This window comes from Orbicella franksi, chromosome 6, assembly GCF_964199315.1.
Source record: "Orbicella franksi chromosome 6, jaOrbFran1.1, whole genome shotgun sequence".
NCBI classification, from domain to species: Eukaryota; Metazoa; Cnidaria; class Anthozoa; order Scleractinia; family Merulinidae; genus Orbicella; species Orbicella franksi.
Window position 1 is genome coordinate 26,337,853 of NC_138150.1, and position 12,500 is coordinate 26,350,352.

Consider the following 12,500-nt stretch of genomic DNA (forward strand, 5'->3'; position numbering starts at 1 on the left):
TTGTTTGATGTCACACGCTGCTGACGCTGGAGTATAGCAATAACATATGCATGATTTATTTGTAGGAACGCTTGTGTAATGTAGTACAATGCACAAATTGGTCGATCAAATAGATTCAAAGTTAGAGGAAACAATTCATTGCACGTAATATTATCCCAGTTAAATAGATGTTAAATAGATGCTGTAACTTCCCTGTCAAAATCGATAGGGATGTCCAAAACGTTATAAAAAGAACTCTTTGTTTCACCAGCCAATAGTTCTCTGGTTGGCATATTAATATCAAAAGGTGACGTCACTGATATCTTTGCTATAAAATTGCACAAAGCAACGTACTTTGGGAACTTAATACTATTGTTGCCCCCCGAGAAAAAAAATCTGAACTTCTTCTAGATTGCATATAAAATGGAATGACCAAATGTTGTTCAACCTGTTACTGGCCACTACATTTGCCAGACGACGGTGTCCATAACATTATACCAAATATCTAAACAGGAACCTATTTATACACTACACTACAGACGTCATTATGCTTGGTCTGTACAAAAACGACCCAGGGTCAATATTCGGCAAGCAAGCTCGGTTAGTGAGTAGTTAATCATACGGCACTAGGGCTGTGCTTGTTTATGGAATTGACTGGCTTTTGAAAGCAAGAAATACATTGCTAATAATACTGATGATGATGATAATAATAATAATAATAATAGTAATAATTATAATAATAATACATGACCATTTCAGTTATAAAAACTGCTATCAACACATCAACATGGGTCCTGTGTAAAATGAATAAATAAATTAATAATTTACTGTTTTCATTTTATGACTGATGAAGAACCAATTGGAAGCTCGGATTAACCTCAAGACTACCTTGCCATATGCTTAAAATATTTTATTATCTTATTAACCAAGTGTGCGGACCGTATTGGGAAAATATCAGTCCAAATCAAGCTGATGCTCTTCTAGTATCGCACTGAGCACCTCTGGTTAATAAGAGATTTAATTTACAAATGGGTGAAAATATTTAAAAAAATTTCCACTGTTACATACTGGATAGACACCATCAAATTAAAACACGAATTCTGCTTGAGGGCTTTGTGTTCACTAGGAAAGGAAACATTTCACATTTGAGTTCATTTTTTTTTTAAACAAAACCTTGAAACTACAGTTTAATCTCCATGAACAGCCACCTCTGTAGAATGGCCACTTTTTTTGGTCCTTGCAGACAGTCCATACATTCACTCTTACTGTAACCTCAACCTCATTCCCAGGGTCTCTCATCTTACTGCCCCCTGGAGTGAGCGAGGAGAGACCCTGGCTGGGTCTAGTCATGTGTCTCCCAGAATCTGGGAGATAACAATTAAATTATTGAAGGGATGGGTGGCCTAGTAGGAATTTTGTCTATACTTAGCCTACGGGAGTGCAGGATGTGTTGTCACCAAAGTAAACCAGGAACGATATGATGTTCTGCGGCAATGTCCGGCGGTAATATTCTGCATATGCCGAGGAAAACTTATCCATCATCTGATAGCAGAAATCCAAGTTGCTGAAGGTTGTGTGGTTCAGTGAAGGACGTTGCATAAGCTTATTGTAAAAATCTCTGAAAGAAGGTGAATGGAGAATTGCACACAGGGGCCGAGGCTGTGTATGGAAGATCTTTGACTCATCTCAGTTTACCTCAGAATGAAGTGTAGGTCTTGTGAACAGCAATTAAATAATTTTGGAGTATTAAGGGCCTTGATCACTGAAAGCCAAAGTCACTAAGTTTGAAAGGAGCGAAAGGGTGAAAAGATTTTTTGAAGTGTCACCGCGCCGTCAGCGCCCCGAACTTTGCAGAGCGCGATGGATACAATAACTCGTCGCGGTATGTATTTGATGATAAACTGGATTTGTCGTTGATGATAAACTGGATTTATCTTCGACCGAAAGGAGGCTAGAAGGAGAGGTCCAAAGCAGGGTGGCAGTCCTGGAGAGAGGTGCGCACTGCAGCGCAAGACAGGAATCGATGGAGAGCACATGTGGAGCCCCTATGCGCCAACTTGGCGCCAGGGGACAGGTGAAGGTGAAGGTGGTGAAAGGAGGCTAGAAAAAGAAAAATATAATTTTTATTGTGTCGATAATAAATTACTGTATGTGACTCCAACGGTTTGTGACAATTTTCGATCTCTGGACCTTTCTTTGCTTCACACGTGTTTCTGAGGGCACTTTTTAACCGCGCGGCCATGGGCCGAGCGCGGTTCTAGGTTTACCCGTGGTTTATTATTTTTTATTTTGTCGGTGACCAGACGCAGACCTCCGCTCGGCCAAATTCCGAGTCACGCAACGTGTGATGTTTTTTCCGCCAGAAGCTGTTAAAACACTAATACACGGATAATTTTACGGATATTGTTTCCTTTGTTGTGGGTAAAATATATTTTCTTTTGGTTTTATCGAAGCGTTGGATTCAAAGAGAATAATAAATACGCTAAAAAAAGGTATTACGTCAGCCATGGAATGCGCTGACGTTGCAGGTTTCACTTTCGCTACGTGACTAATAAGATCGTGTTTACTTTGGAAGTTTATTTCGCCAGAATCGACGTTCATTAATTTATTTGCAAGTTTGCGAGTATTTCTTGTGGTTTTAGGCAAATGAAGTAAATTCTTTGGCTCTTTCATCGCAGCGAGTTCATAGATCGGAAGGAAAATGAAATATTTGCAAGCCAAGCAAAGAACATGTCAGGACATGCAATGATTATGTCATTGGCAGGGAAATAACCACCGTACTAAAGATAGCCGTCGATAGCGCAATTCTTGAATTATGTGACTCGTGTGACTTCTTTGCTAGCCCTTTACTCAAGGAAAAAATTAAATTTAAACTTGACTTTTAAGAAAGAAAGCTGTTGTTAATAGTGTTCGTATCTTCATGCCCATACATATCCCAAAGAAAGTTCCAGATTAACACTATTACGTCATCGGAGATTTCGCAACGGCTACGACTGATGGTGCAATAGCACAGCTGTGTTGATCAGGTGATGTGATGTCTACAGTAATCAATGAATCATCAAGGATTACTTTCGAATGTGCACTGCGTTGCGACTGTAGTGCTAAGAAAACAGTTAAATTTTAAAAGCGCGGTTTTAAGATCTAACAGATCTTCTTGTTATGTGTGGGTTATTGACCAAGTGTGAGGTCAAGATGGCAGGATATTGGCCAAGTTCTTTTTTTGCGTGTTTATGGACCGAGACGGAGTCAAGGTCCATAAACTCGCAAAAAAGGAACGAGGCCAATATCCAGCCATCTTGACCTAGACAAGCTTGATCAGTAAAGGATTTATTATATGGCTTCAGGGGAAATTTTTCTTGCGGGACACAGCCGGTAGTCCCAAGCGGGCAAGATAGCTCTATCTTACCTGCTCGGGTAGCCAATCACAGTGCAGGATTTGATTCATCTTGTCCGCTCACGGAGCTAGCCATATAATAAGCCGTGTTATTAGAAGAAATGGAAATTATAAGTAGAGCGGAGTTGTTTGATTGTGTTACAGCATATTTTTAGAGGTCATAGGTCTGCATGGTTTCCGCTGTTAACTGTGCATTGCTTCGTAGAGTTTGACACCTCTGTAATTTGTCCTGCCATGCTTATGCTTTGTTTAGGTTCGTTTCTATTGCAAGTATTGGCTCTCCAGGAAAAAAGAGTAAAATATTCCATGAACATGTTGCTTACTTGCATTCCATATTGTGACGCCGGGCCCAGCTATTTGATTAGAACTGTTTGCAAGCACAGTGCGTTGCACGAATATCATATTTATCTTCGTCCCGCTTTTCTTCAGAGACTGCTGTAGCTTTACTTTGAGAAAGCTATATGTTCTTCTAGAGATATTATGTTTCTTGCATCAATTTGATCGAGTACATTCAAAGGAGAAACAGCAATTACTAAGGGATGAAATTGCATTAAATTGCACTGCTCGACGTCCATGGTTGAAATATAACTGACTTTCCATAAATCCAGTGGGTAAGACGACAACACTGAAAATCACGACCACATTAAATTGCCTCCAGACAGACTTGCTTAACCTTTAGGTAAACGTTGGAATAGATATTATTCCAAATTTCAACGCCGCGGGTTATGGCAGTCGCAGCGCGATACATTGAATTCGATATTGACAAAGCTCAATACAACATGACAAATTGCTGATTACAGAGGACCCCTCCCTGATGTTCTTAATTGTCAAAGTGGCACGGGACCAGACCCAACCAGGGTTTCTCCTCGCTCGCTCTAGGGGGCGTAAGATGAGAGAGCCTGGAAACGAGGTTGTTGTAACCTCTCTACAACAGCAATGTCGTCCCAACTGCCAAAATAACCTCTCAACAACTGCCAGTTAATCATTGTCTGACGAATAGTGTATACAAAACCCAATTTTTTTAATGTAAAAGATCACCAAACTTGATCCATACCGTGCTGTTAGTCTCTGTTTCTGTTAAGTTTCTGTTTTATCGATTTATATGTGATAAAATGGGCAGTTTTTGGGAAAAAATATTGCACACCTGAAAAGAAAAACGTGTAAGACAGGATCATGTGATCATTTGAGATGGGGCGTGATCCATAATTGGAAAATATATCAGACTAGCAACAGAGCAATCTGAGTGGCTGATTTTAGTTATTCAGAACCTCTGAACTAAAACTCTGAGTGTATAAATGGCCTTAATCTTTTTCTGCATGTTTATGTGCCAAGATGCGTGCCTCAGAATAGAATCAGCAATATGTTTATTAAGTGTTAAAATCGACAGCCTAATGATTAAGGAACAATTTTAGGAAATAGCAAACTGATTATTCCCTACAATTACAGATGGTTCCATGGAAAGATAACAAGAAATCAAGCAGAAGAAGCCCTTTTGCAGGTGCGGTGTGAGGGTGCCTTCCTCATACGAGAAAGTGAAAGTTCACCAGGTATCATTAAGATATAAATAATATATTCAGAATCAATACATACATGGAATTTTCTTTGGCACATTCCAAAGAGAGGCTCTTTGTCCACTGTTTCCAAATCTAATTAGAATTTTAGAAGTGGTGGTTTTTGTGGAGAAAGAAAAACCAAGAGAAAAATCTTTGGAGCAAGACGAGAACCAATAACAAGCTCAAAACAACGTGTGGTGCTTGAAGTTCAGGATTCGAACCTGAGCCACATAATTGGTGGTTGACAGGTACTCTCACCACTGTGCCATCCCTGCCCACCTATAGTGACAAGCACTGTTACTGTATGTGCATGTTAAAATCAGTTGTTATATTGTTACCTGTTTTAGACCTCAAGACACTGAATAAGCCTACAGTACTGTTTCCACCACATTTGCCCAAATTTAGTATCACTTGCCATAGTCATCACCATAGTTTGTTTTCTTCTGTAGCATTAAGTTGTTGGCTCTGTTAATAATTTTTTTTCCATTTTTGTTTACTTTGTTACTTATCAGGCGATTTCTCTCTCTCTGTCAGGTAAGGTTGTTGAATATTATTATAATTTTTTTATGACATTAAAACATAACAAGGTTTAAAGACGAGTCATCTCAGAATTGGTATATCATTGAAAATATTAACTAAAAATATTACTACATGTATTCAGCTCAGTAATTTCCACACCATCCAATCTTCTTCTTCTCTTTTGTTATCATCATATAAGTTGATATTATCAAGTAGAGTCTTGTTTAACTTCCTCATCCAATCCTAACTTTTTGATGCATGTGTTGCCTAGTTCCTGTATGGCTTTCTCCCAGGCCTTTGCAGTCAATTGATTTCGGTGACTTGTCCCAGACAAATGGCCTGGAGTAGCCCACACTTCACCCAGACCACATGACCCAAAATGATTGATTGTGGTGAAATAATTAGGCCTAGGAACTTAGGGCAAGTGCAAGTGCAGACCACCTTTTTTTACTCAAAATAAGAGGGGGGGGGGGGCCCTCCCCTAGATCTGCCACTGCATCCCACCCTGAGTTGTCATGCTATGATAACTGAGTATCTCACATAGTCTGAGTATCTCACATTCCATTTGTTTTTGGGGTAAATATTCTGCATCCTGTTAATTCCAATGTGCAGGTCCAGAAAATATCCATACTCCCCCCACAGAAGGGATTGAAATTTCCTGGGGGGGGGGGGTGGGGGGCTCTGTAAGACCAAAAAATGTAAAGAAATGTGTGAAGCATTATTGGAATTTCCAGAGGGGTGGGGGTGGGTCTTATAAAAAAATCCCTTCCGTGGGGGAGATATGGATATTTTCTGGAACTACACAATAATTGCAAAAAATCAATGATCTTCTTTCTTGATATCCTGTTTTATCTGATCTAAATGTCCCATATTCCATTAATTTTTTCCTGAAATATCCAGTACCCCATTAATTGGACCTCATGAATTGAGTTTTTGAACTGAATTTTTGTCTCCTTTAGGACTGGTGACATTGTGCAACACTTTAAAATTTTTAAAGATGGTCAAAAGAGGTACCGCTTGTGGAGTGAAACATTTCGATCTCTGAACCAGTTGGTTGAGCACCACCGGTCCAACTCAGTTAGCAAAACTCAGCACATAGTACTCAATGAAGTGGATTTTACAGTGAGTATCAACGCAAATAAAACCAGAATACCAGAATACAAATACCGGTAACAAATAAATACTGGTTTCATGAATGTTTAATTCATAAAGTACGATTAAACATTTTTTCCTGGTAGACTATAGATTTTGGTAACTTATAAATTCTAATATAATTTAAAATATAAGTAAGAGAGGTTTTCAGTTGAGTGTCATAAAACCAAATCAAATTAATTACTCTGACTTAGCCAATTAAAAAGACACAGACAGTCAATAAGCCATTTCCAAGTTGCCCTTAGCCTCCATGTCAAAACAAGTCATCATGCAAAACCATTGTTATGAAAATGGTTTCATCTGTAATTTCATTTTCATGTAAATCAAACTCATTTTCATAAGAAAAGTTTTGCATGAGGACTTGTCTTGAAACAGAAGCAAAAGACAACTCGGGAATGGCCTAATGAACCAGTCAAAACTTGAAGCATTAATAACTGTAGCTGGCATGAAGGGCAGAAAAACAAGTGGCAGTGAATCATGATTGGTTTTGGTTTCACCTCTGATGGGATGAAAAAGTAGTGTGACTCTCGCTGACTAGAAAATTGCAGTAAGATCTAGCACAGTAAATTATTGTAAGTAGAAGTTTTAAATTGTGAGCAGTTTGAAACTTTCTTCCACACTCCTAATGTGAGAGCATAACAGTACTGTATTTAAACTTCTTCCTTTTTGTATTAGGATGAGATGGTGCAAGCAGTATATTCTTTCACTGCTCAAGATCATGATGAACTTAGCTTCAATGCTGGTGACTGGATAACAGTGTTAGATAAAAGTAACAAAAATTGGTGGAAGGGACAAGTGCACAATGCTGTTGGAATCTTCCCTTCAAATTACGTGTCCACGGAAACAATCAACAAAACTTAAGCACTCTGTACACTATACTTAGCGTTTACTGTTCTGGAACAGTTCAGGGTACATATTTTTAAATAGCTTTCTTATCAGGTTGAACATGACAAAAAATTGAACGGCTAGGGAAAGAAAGACTTCTTTGGCACAGTAACTGCATTTATTTTAGTCCTGGGTCAGTCCTCGTGGTTATTTAGGAAATGGTTCTTTTTTTTGAGGATAGTGAAGTTCGTAATAAGGAGAATTCTTAGAAATAATTATTATTAATGATAAGATAATGCAAGCGCTACTGGTACCACGTTTTAACTAGATCCTGATGTAATACAGTTTGGACAGTCATGTTGACATTTTCTAGGCAAGTTACATTCATTTGGTGTTTTGTTTTGGAAATAAACATTTTCCCTTAAAATAATATCACTAAGGCAAGTACTGTTGATTTTCAAACTTACATGTAATACATTTTCTAATAATTAAGGTTGAAAATAATTGTTGTATTTAAAAGTGGTTCTGAAGTAGATTGATAAATGTAGCTTTTTTAGTGCAAATTTTGTATATTTGAGTTTTGTAGTCCAAATGATGTGATTTAATATTTTGAATGACTTAATTTGTAGAAAAATCTCCAAACAAAGACAGTTTTTGCGCTGAAGCCGAGAGACCCAGTCCACTCTTGTGCAAAGAAATGACCATTATTTAAAGTGCTTATGAAATTTTTTTTTATTTGCTCAATGGAATCTACATCTACAATATCCAGTTTTTTTCCCCGATAATCTCCATATCATGATCTCATGTAGATTTGAATCAAGGAAATAAAAAATACCTGTCATATAGCACTTTTATGTGACATTTCCTTGTAAGACGAAACGCCAACCAGCATGACATGATAACAAAACTAATTATATACATGCAAAAATTTCAGCAGGCCTAGGGCACATCATGTTAGATCTCATCAGAACTTTATGGGTTGCCAGGGAGCTCTTTGGAACATCCCACAGGATTGGCTTAGAAAATGATGTGCAAACAATAGTAACAATGTACCCCGACCTTAAAACAAGAGACCTTCATGCTAACAAGATCCCGTGAAATTAGAGGTTCTAGAGAGCTTCATGGCAACAGAACTTTATCAAACTTGGTTGAATACCAAATTTGTTGGTTGATGTTTAACTTCACTGTTGGCAATAATATAATTTTGAAAATGGGAACAAAGTGGGTGTACAATGTTTGTGCCAAGTAGAATAATTTGCAGTTTTAAATTTGTTTTAGGAAATAGTGTGGTGAAGTCCACCCTAAAATTTTCATTATTTAATTCTTAATAAGGTGTACCATCTTTCATGGTTTATTCAATACTTAGATGAAAATCACAAATATTGTGAATAAAATGTTACCCCTTTTTCATTGTGTTTGTAATAAGTGGCACATTAAAGCTAGTAGACTTAGGGCTGTGTTATTTCTTGGCTAGATTTCCTCGATACTTTACCATGCCTCATAGTTAGTGCGCTCGTCTCTGGATCGAGCGGTCCGGGTTCGAGCCCTGGCCGGGGACATTGTGTTGTGTTCTTGGGCAAGATACTTTACTCTCACAGTGCTTCTCTCCACCCAGGTGTATAAATGGGTACCGGCGAACTTAATGCTGGGGGTAACCTTGCGATGGACTAGCATCCCATCCAGGGGGGAGTAGAAATACTCCTAGTCGCTTCATGCTACAGAAACCGGGATAAGCTCCGGCCTGATGGGCCACTTGGCTCGCATGCAGACTTTACCTACCTTACCATGCAGTATTGAAAACCAGACGTTGGGTAAACCAATAAGATTGTACTTAACACGGGTTGAAAAAAAAAACAGATGTCACATGAAACAGTAACCCCTTTTTATTGCATGAACCTAACACTTAATAACCAGAAACAAAAACAGGTTGGAATGAGATGCGAACAGAGTCTGAAATATAATTATCATTACTGCAAAGGTTCAGCATGCCAAAAATATCAGAATAAGGATATGCTAACATTGACTGCTTTTGGAGTGATGGTATTATTTAGCTCAAAAACACAAACTGCTCACATGGTACAAAATAGGTCACGATGGGCTGAAAGTTACTCACTAGCAGTCCAAAGCAAAGGAGAGTCAAGCTTGACTGGTGTGAAGCTCTTTGTTCTGAATGTACCACTGCCTAACTTGTGGCCCAGCCTGGTTGATTTTGTACTATGTGACCAGTTCCAGCAAACAGCCTCTTTTACTAATAGGCCACATTTGCTAGATCAATATTCTAACATGGCTCTGAGGCTTTCGAGGCAAAATTGTAAATTGTTTAGGTTTCTTTTGTCTCTCAATCCCCAAAAGAGACTTGGATACAAGAAGAAAACAACACCAAATGTAGAAGTTTGTCCAGAAAGCTTCGGAGCCATAATAGAATATTGATATATCGAGCATGGCCCATTAGCAAAGTACCAATGCACAATGTTTTCGTTTCCTAAATAAACTGCACGCGATGTAAAGTGTGGTGGAGCTTTACGAGTAGCTGACCTGCAACAATTTGATCTGCTGTTCCCATTACTGGAATAGTTTACCAAGTCTCTGTTGTTTTAATAGTAAGTTCTTTATGTGGCATCATGGAATGATAAGAATAGAATAGCAACAACATTTATCCGAGTGGTATATGATTTTCGTTTCAAGAAGTATTCACAAAATCAATTCCACCAGATACAGTAGGAATAACTGAATTTTTATTACAAATAGAAAATAACTACATTTTTCCTTCAAACAAGAACAAAAAATACCCATCTGTACATAAAAGGTGTAGGACACTTTGAAGTCCACTGATTTTAATTAATAAAGAAAACAATGAAAAGCAAAGTCTCTTACTTGAAAGTCTTTAAGAACTGACAAAAGGGCTTCCCCCATAATGATTTATAGATGGCTGAATTTGAATAATTATGTCAGGATACCTTAGCCTCACACTGATGAGAGGAACCCTTTGTAAGGATTAAAACATAGCATGAGGCCTAGGCTTATTAACATATTTGTATTCAAATTTTGCTCCATCTATGCAATCAGTCGATGCTCTAGAACAAGCAAGTATTGGACAAAAATGTCTTCTCTCATTAAGCTTACTGAATAGTCCTAGAGGTTCGTGTTAGAATATTACAAGTCTAACATCGTGTTAAAAGACTTCTAATGTCCAACATGAACCTCTAGTTTCATATACTGAAAAATACTGTTCCCAACAGTGCCTGTTACGGTTTCTTTTAACTGTGACTCATGTCCCTTGGTAAGTAGTTGGCTCTCACATATGTCTAATTTGAATCCACCCTAATGGAGACAAGAACCTCTATGTAACTAGCACTTTCTCTGCAAAAATTATTTATAGGAGCCACATGATTACGAAATTCTTTTCCACTTATTCAAAATCCTCTGTGGCCCAGAATAGCTATCATTGCAGTTGAGTCTGCAATCAAACATCCTTTTGTTTAAAAAGGCATACAAATTATGAAGAAAAAGGCCCATACAGAACCAGAGTGACCCTCAAGCCTTGTTTATATGAAAAACTGCTGATAACTGCTATTACAGCCATTTATACACCCAAAGCAGCATCGTACTTTGAAATTGTTTTTAGGTACAAACAATATAAATTAATTAATTTTGTAAATAGCTAATGGCTTTGCCTGATTTACCAGCTGGTTCTTTCTGTTTTCGATAAATGACAATAGCACCTACCAATGTAGTCAGATTGGAATGTATTATCTCATAACTACCTTGTAAGTGTTCCAACAATGCTCTACAGCTTTTTATTGACCAGTGCATCATCTTAATATTATCCTCATTGTGTATTTATATCTAATGACGTCCCGTGTGGAATGATTCCAAGAAGAGCTCCCTAAACCACAATGCAGGGAATCAAGCTTTCCTTTGCAGACACATTTGACTCTACTGCTAAGCACGTCACAAGAACAACTGTTCAACCAAGCTAAACTATAATCAAATTCTCTCAACTAACACTATGAGAGATAATTTAACAGAGACAAGTACCGAGAATTTCCAAGGTTATGTGTGCCACAGCTTAAAGGGCTATAAACTAATTTATCTTAAATCTTGATATCTTAACATTGAAATTGCAGCAGTGAGCTGCACACTTTCTCCATTCAATAACACCTCTTTGCATTTTGAATTCATAGGCAAATTCAGAAGGAAAGTTAATCACAGAGTATGTGATCTGAGGTTTATGGTTGAGTTAGGTCCCCAGTAGAGTTATCTGCAGTAGTACATGACTTGGAACTGTAGTACAGGACTTGTCCAGCAAGCTGTAACATATCAAGACTTATGACTTTGGGTCATGAAAGTCACCCCAGCCATGAAAGCATCTTGTGAAGAGGTGAGGTTCTTTTCCTCTGAAGGTTAAGCGCAGCTTTCTTATTGGGCCACTATCGAGCTGCATAAGGTGCTGAATGTAGACCTGAGGACACACAAGAAAGATTTCTTATTTAGTAAAGGGCAGCACATGATTGAGACTAATCAACACTACACTTTGTGCATATGATATCACATCTCATCAGACTGATCAATAGAAATCCAAAGTAAATAATTCACATCCCTCTATAATTTTATTTAAAACATAATTATAAAATATTTTGGCAGTCACAGATAAACATGCTATTTATATATACCAATATCAAGAAATTGGCTAGCAGGCTGTTTTTAAAATTGGGACAAAAACAGATAATACAAAGTATAATTTAAAGTCAATACCTGGGCACTTTTTATGGCCATTTTCCTTTCAACATCACTGGACTGTGGTCCCATCCAAACAAATACCTTGATAGGGGGAAACCAGGACACAAGAATCAAACACGGGTATATTATGTAATTAAATAACTGCAAATGATCAAGACTAACAGCAAAAAAAATCATACCTCATGTCCTGTGTCTAGAATCATTACATCATCACTTGCCAAGTCATCCTATTGAACACAGACACAAGAGAAAGAAGAAAAAAAAAACTTTTTTCAAAACCTGCTATACATGCTACATGGAAATAGTGCAGGAATCAACCACACTCTTGAATATTTGCA

The 12,500-nt window shown here is 37.8% G+C and overlaps 2 protein-coding genes across 2 annotated transcripts in view; one reads left to right on the plus strand and one right to left on the minus strand.

The window, feature by feature from the left end:
* Positions 1-10,038, plus strand: part of LOC145489120 (growth factor receptor-bound protein 2-like) — a 10,934-nt gene extending 896 nt beyond the window's left edge. Inside the window, exons 3-6 of the mRNA XM_081468028.1 lie at positions 4,820-4,920; positions 5,439-5,460; positions 6,405-6,567; positions 7,273-10,038. Of these exons, the coding sequence (XP_081324154.1) occupies positions 4,820-4,920; positions 5,439-5,460; positions 6,405-6,567; positions 7,273-7,458 (472 nt within the window). The 3' untranslated portion in view covers positions 7,459-10,038. The remainder of the gene's footprint in view (positions 1-4,819; positions 4,921-5,438; positions 5,461-6,404; positions 6,568-7,272) is intronic.
* A 97-nt stretch (positions 10,039-10,135) lies between these two features.
* Positions 10,136-12,500, minus strand: part of LOC145489113 (protein flightless-1 homolog) — a 26,982-nt gene continuing 24,617 nt past the window's right edge. Inside the window, exons 53-55 of the mRNA XM_081468021.1 lie at positions 12,342-12,389; positions 12,178-12,243; positions 10,136-11,884 (exon numbers count right to left, since the gene is read on the minus strand). Coding sequence (XP_081324147.1) covers positions 11,750-11,884; positions 12,178-12,243; positions 12,342-12,389 — 249 coding nt within the window. The 3' untranslated portion in view covers positions 10,136-11,749. The remainder of the gene's footprint in view (positions 11,885-12,177; positions 12,244-12,341; positions 12,390-12,500) is intronic.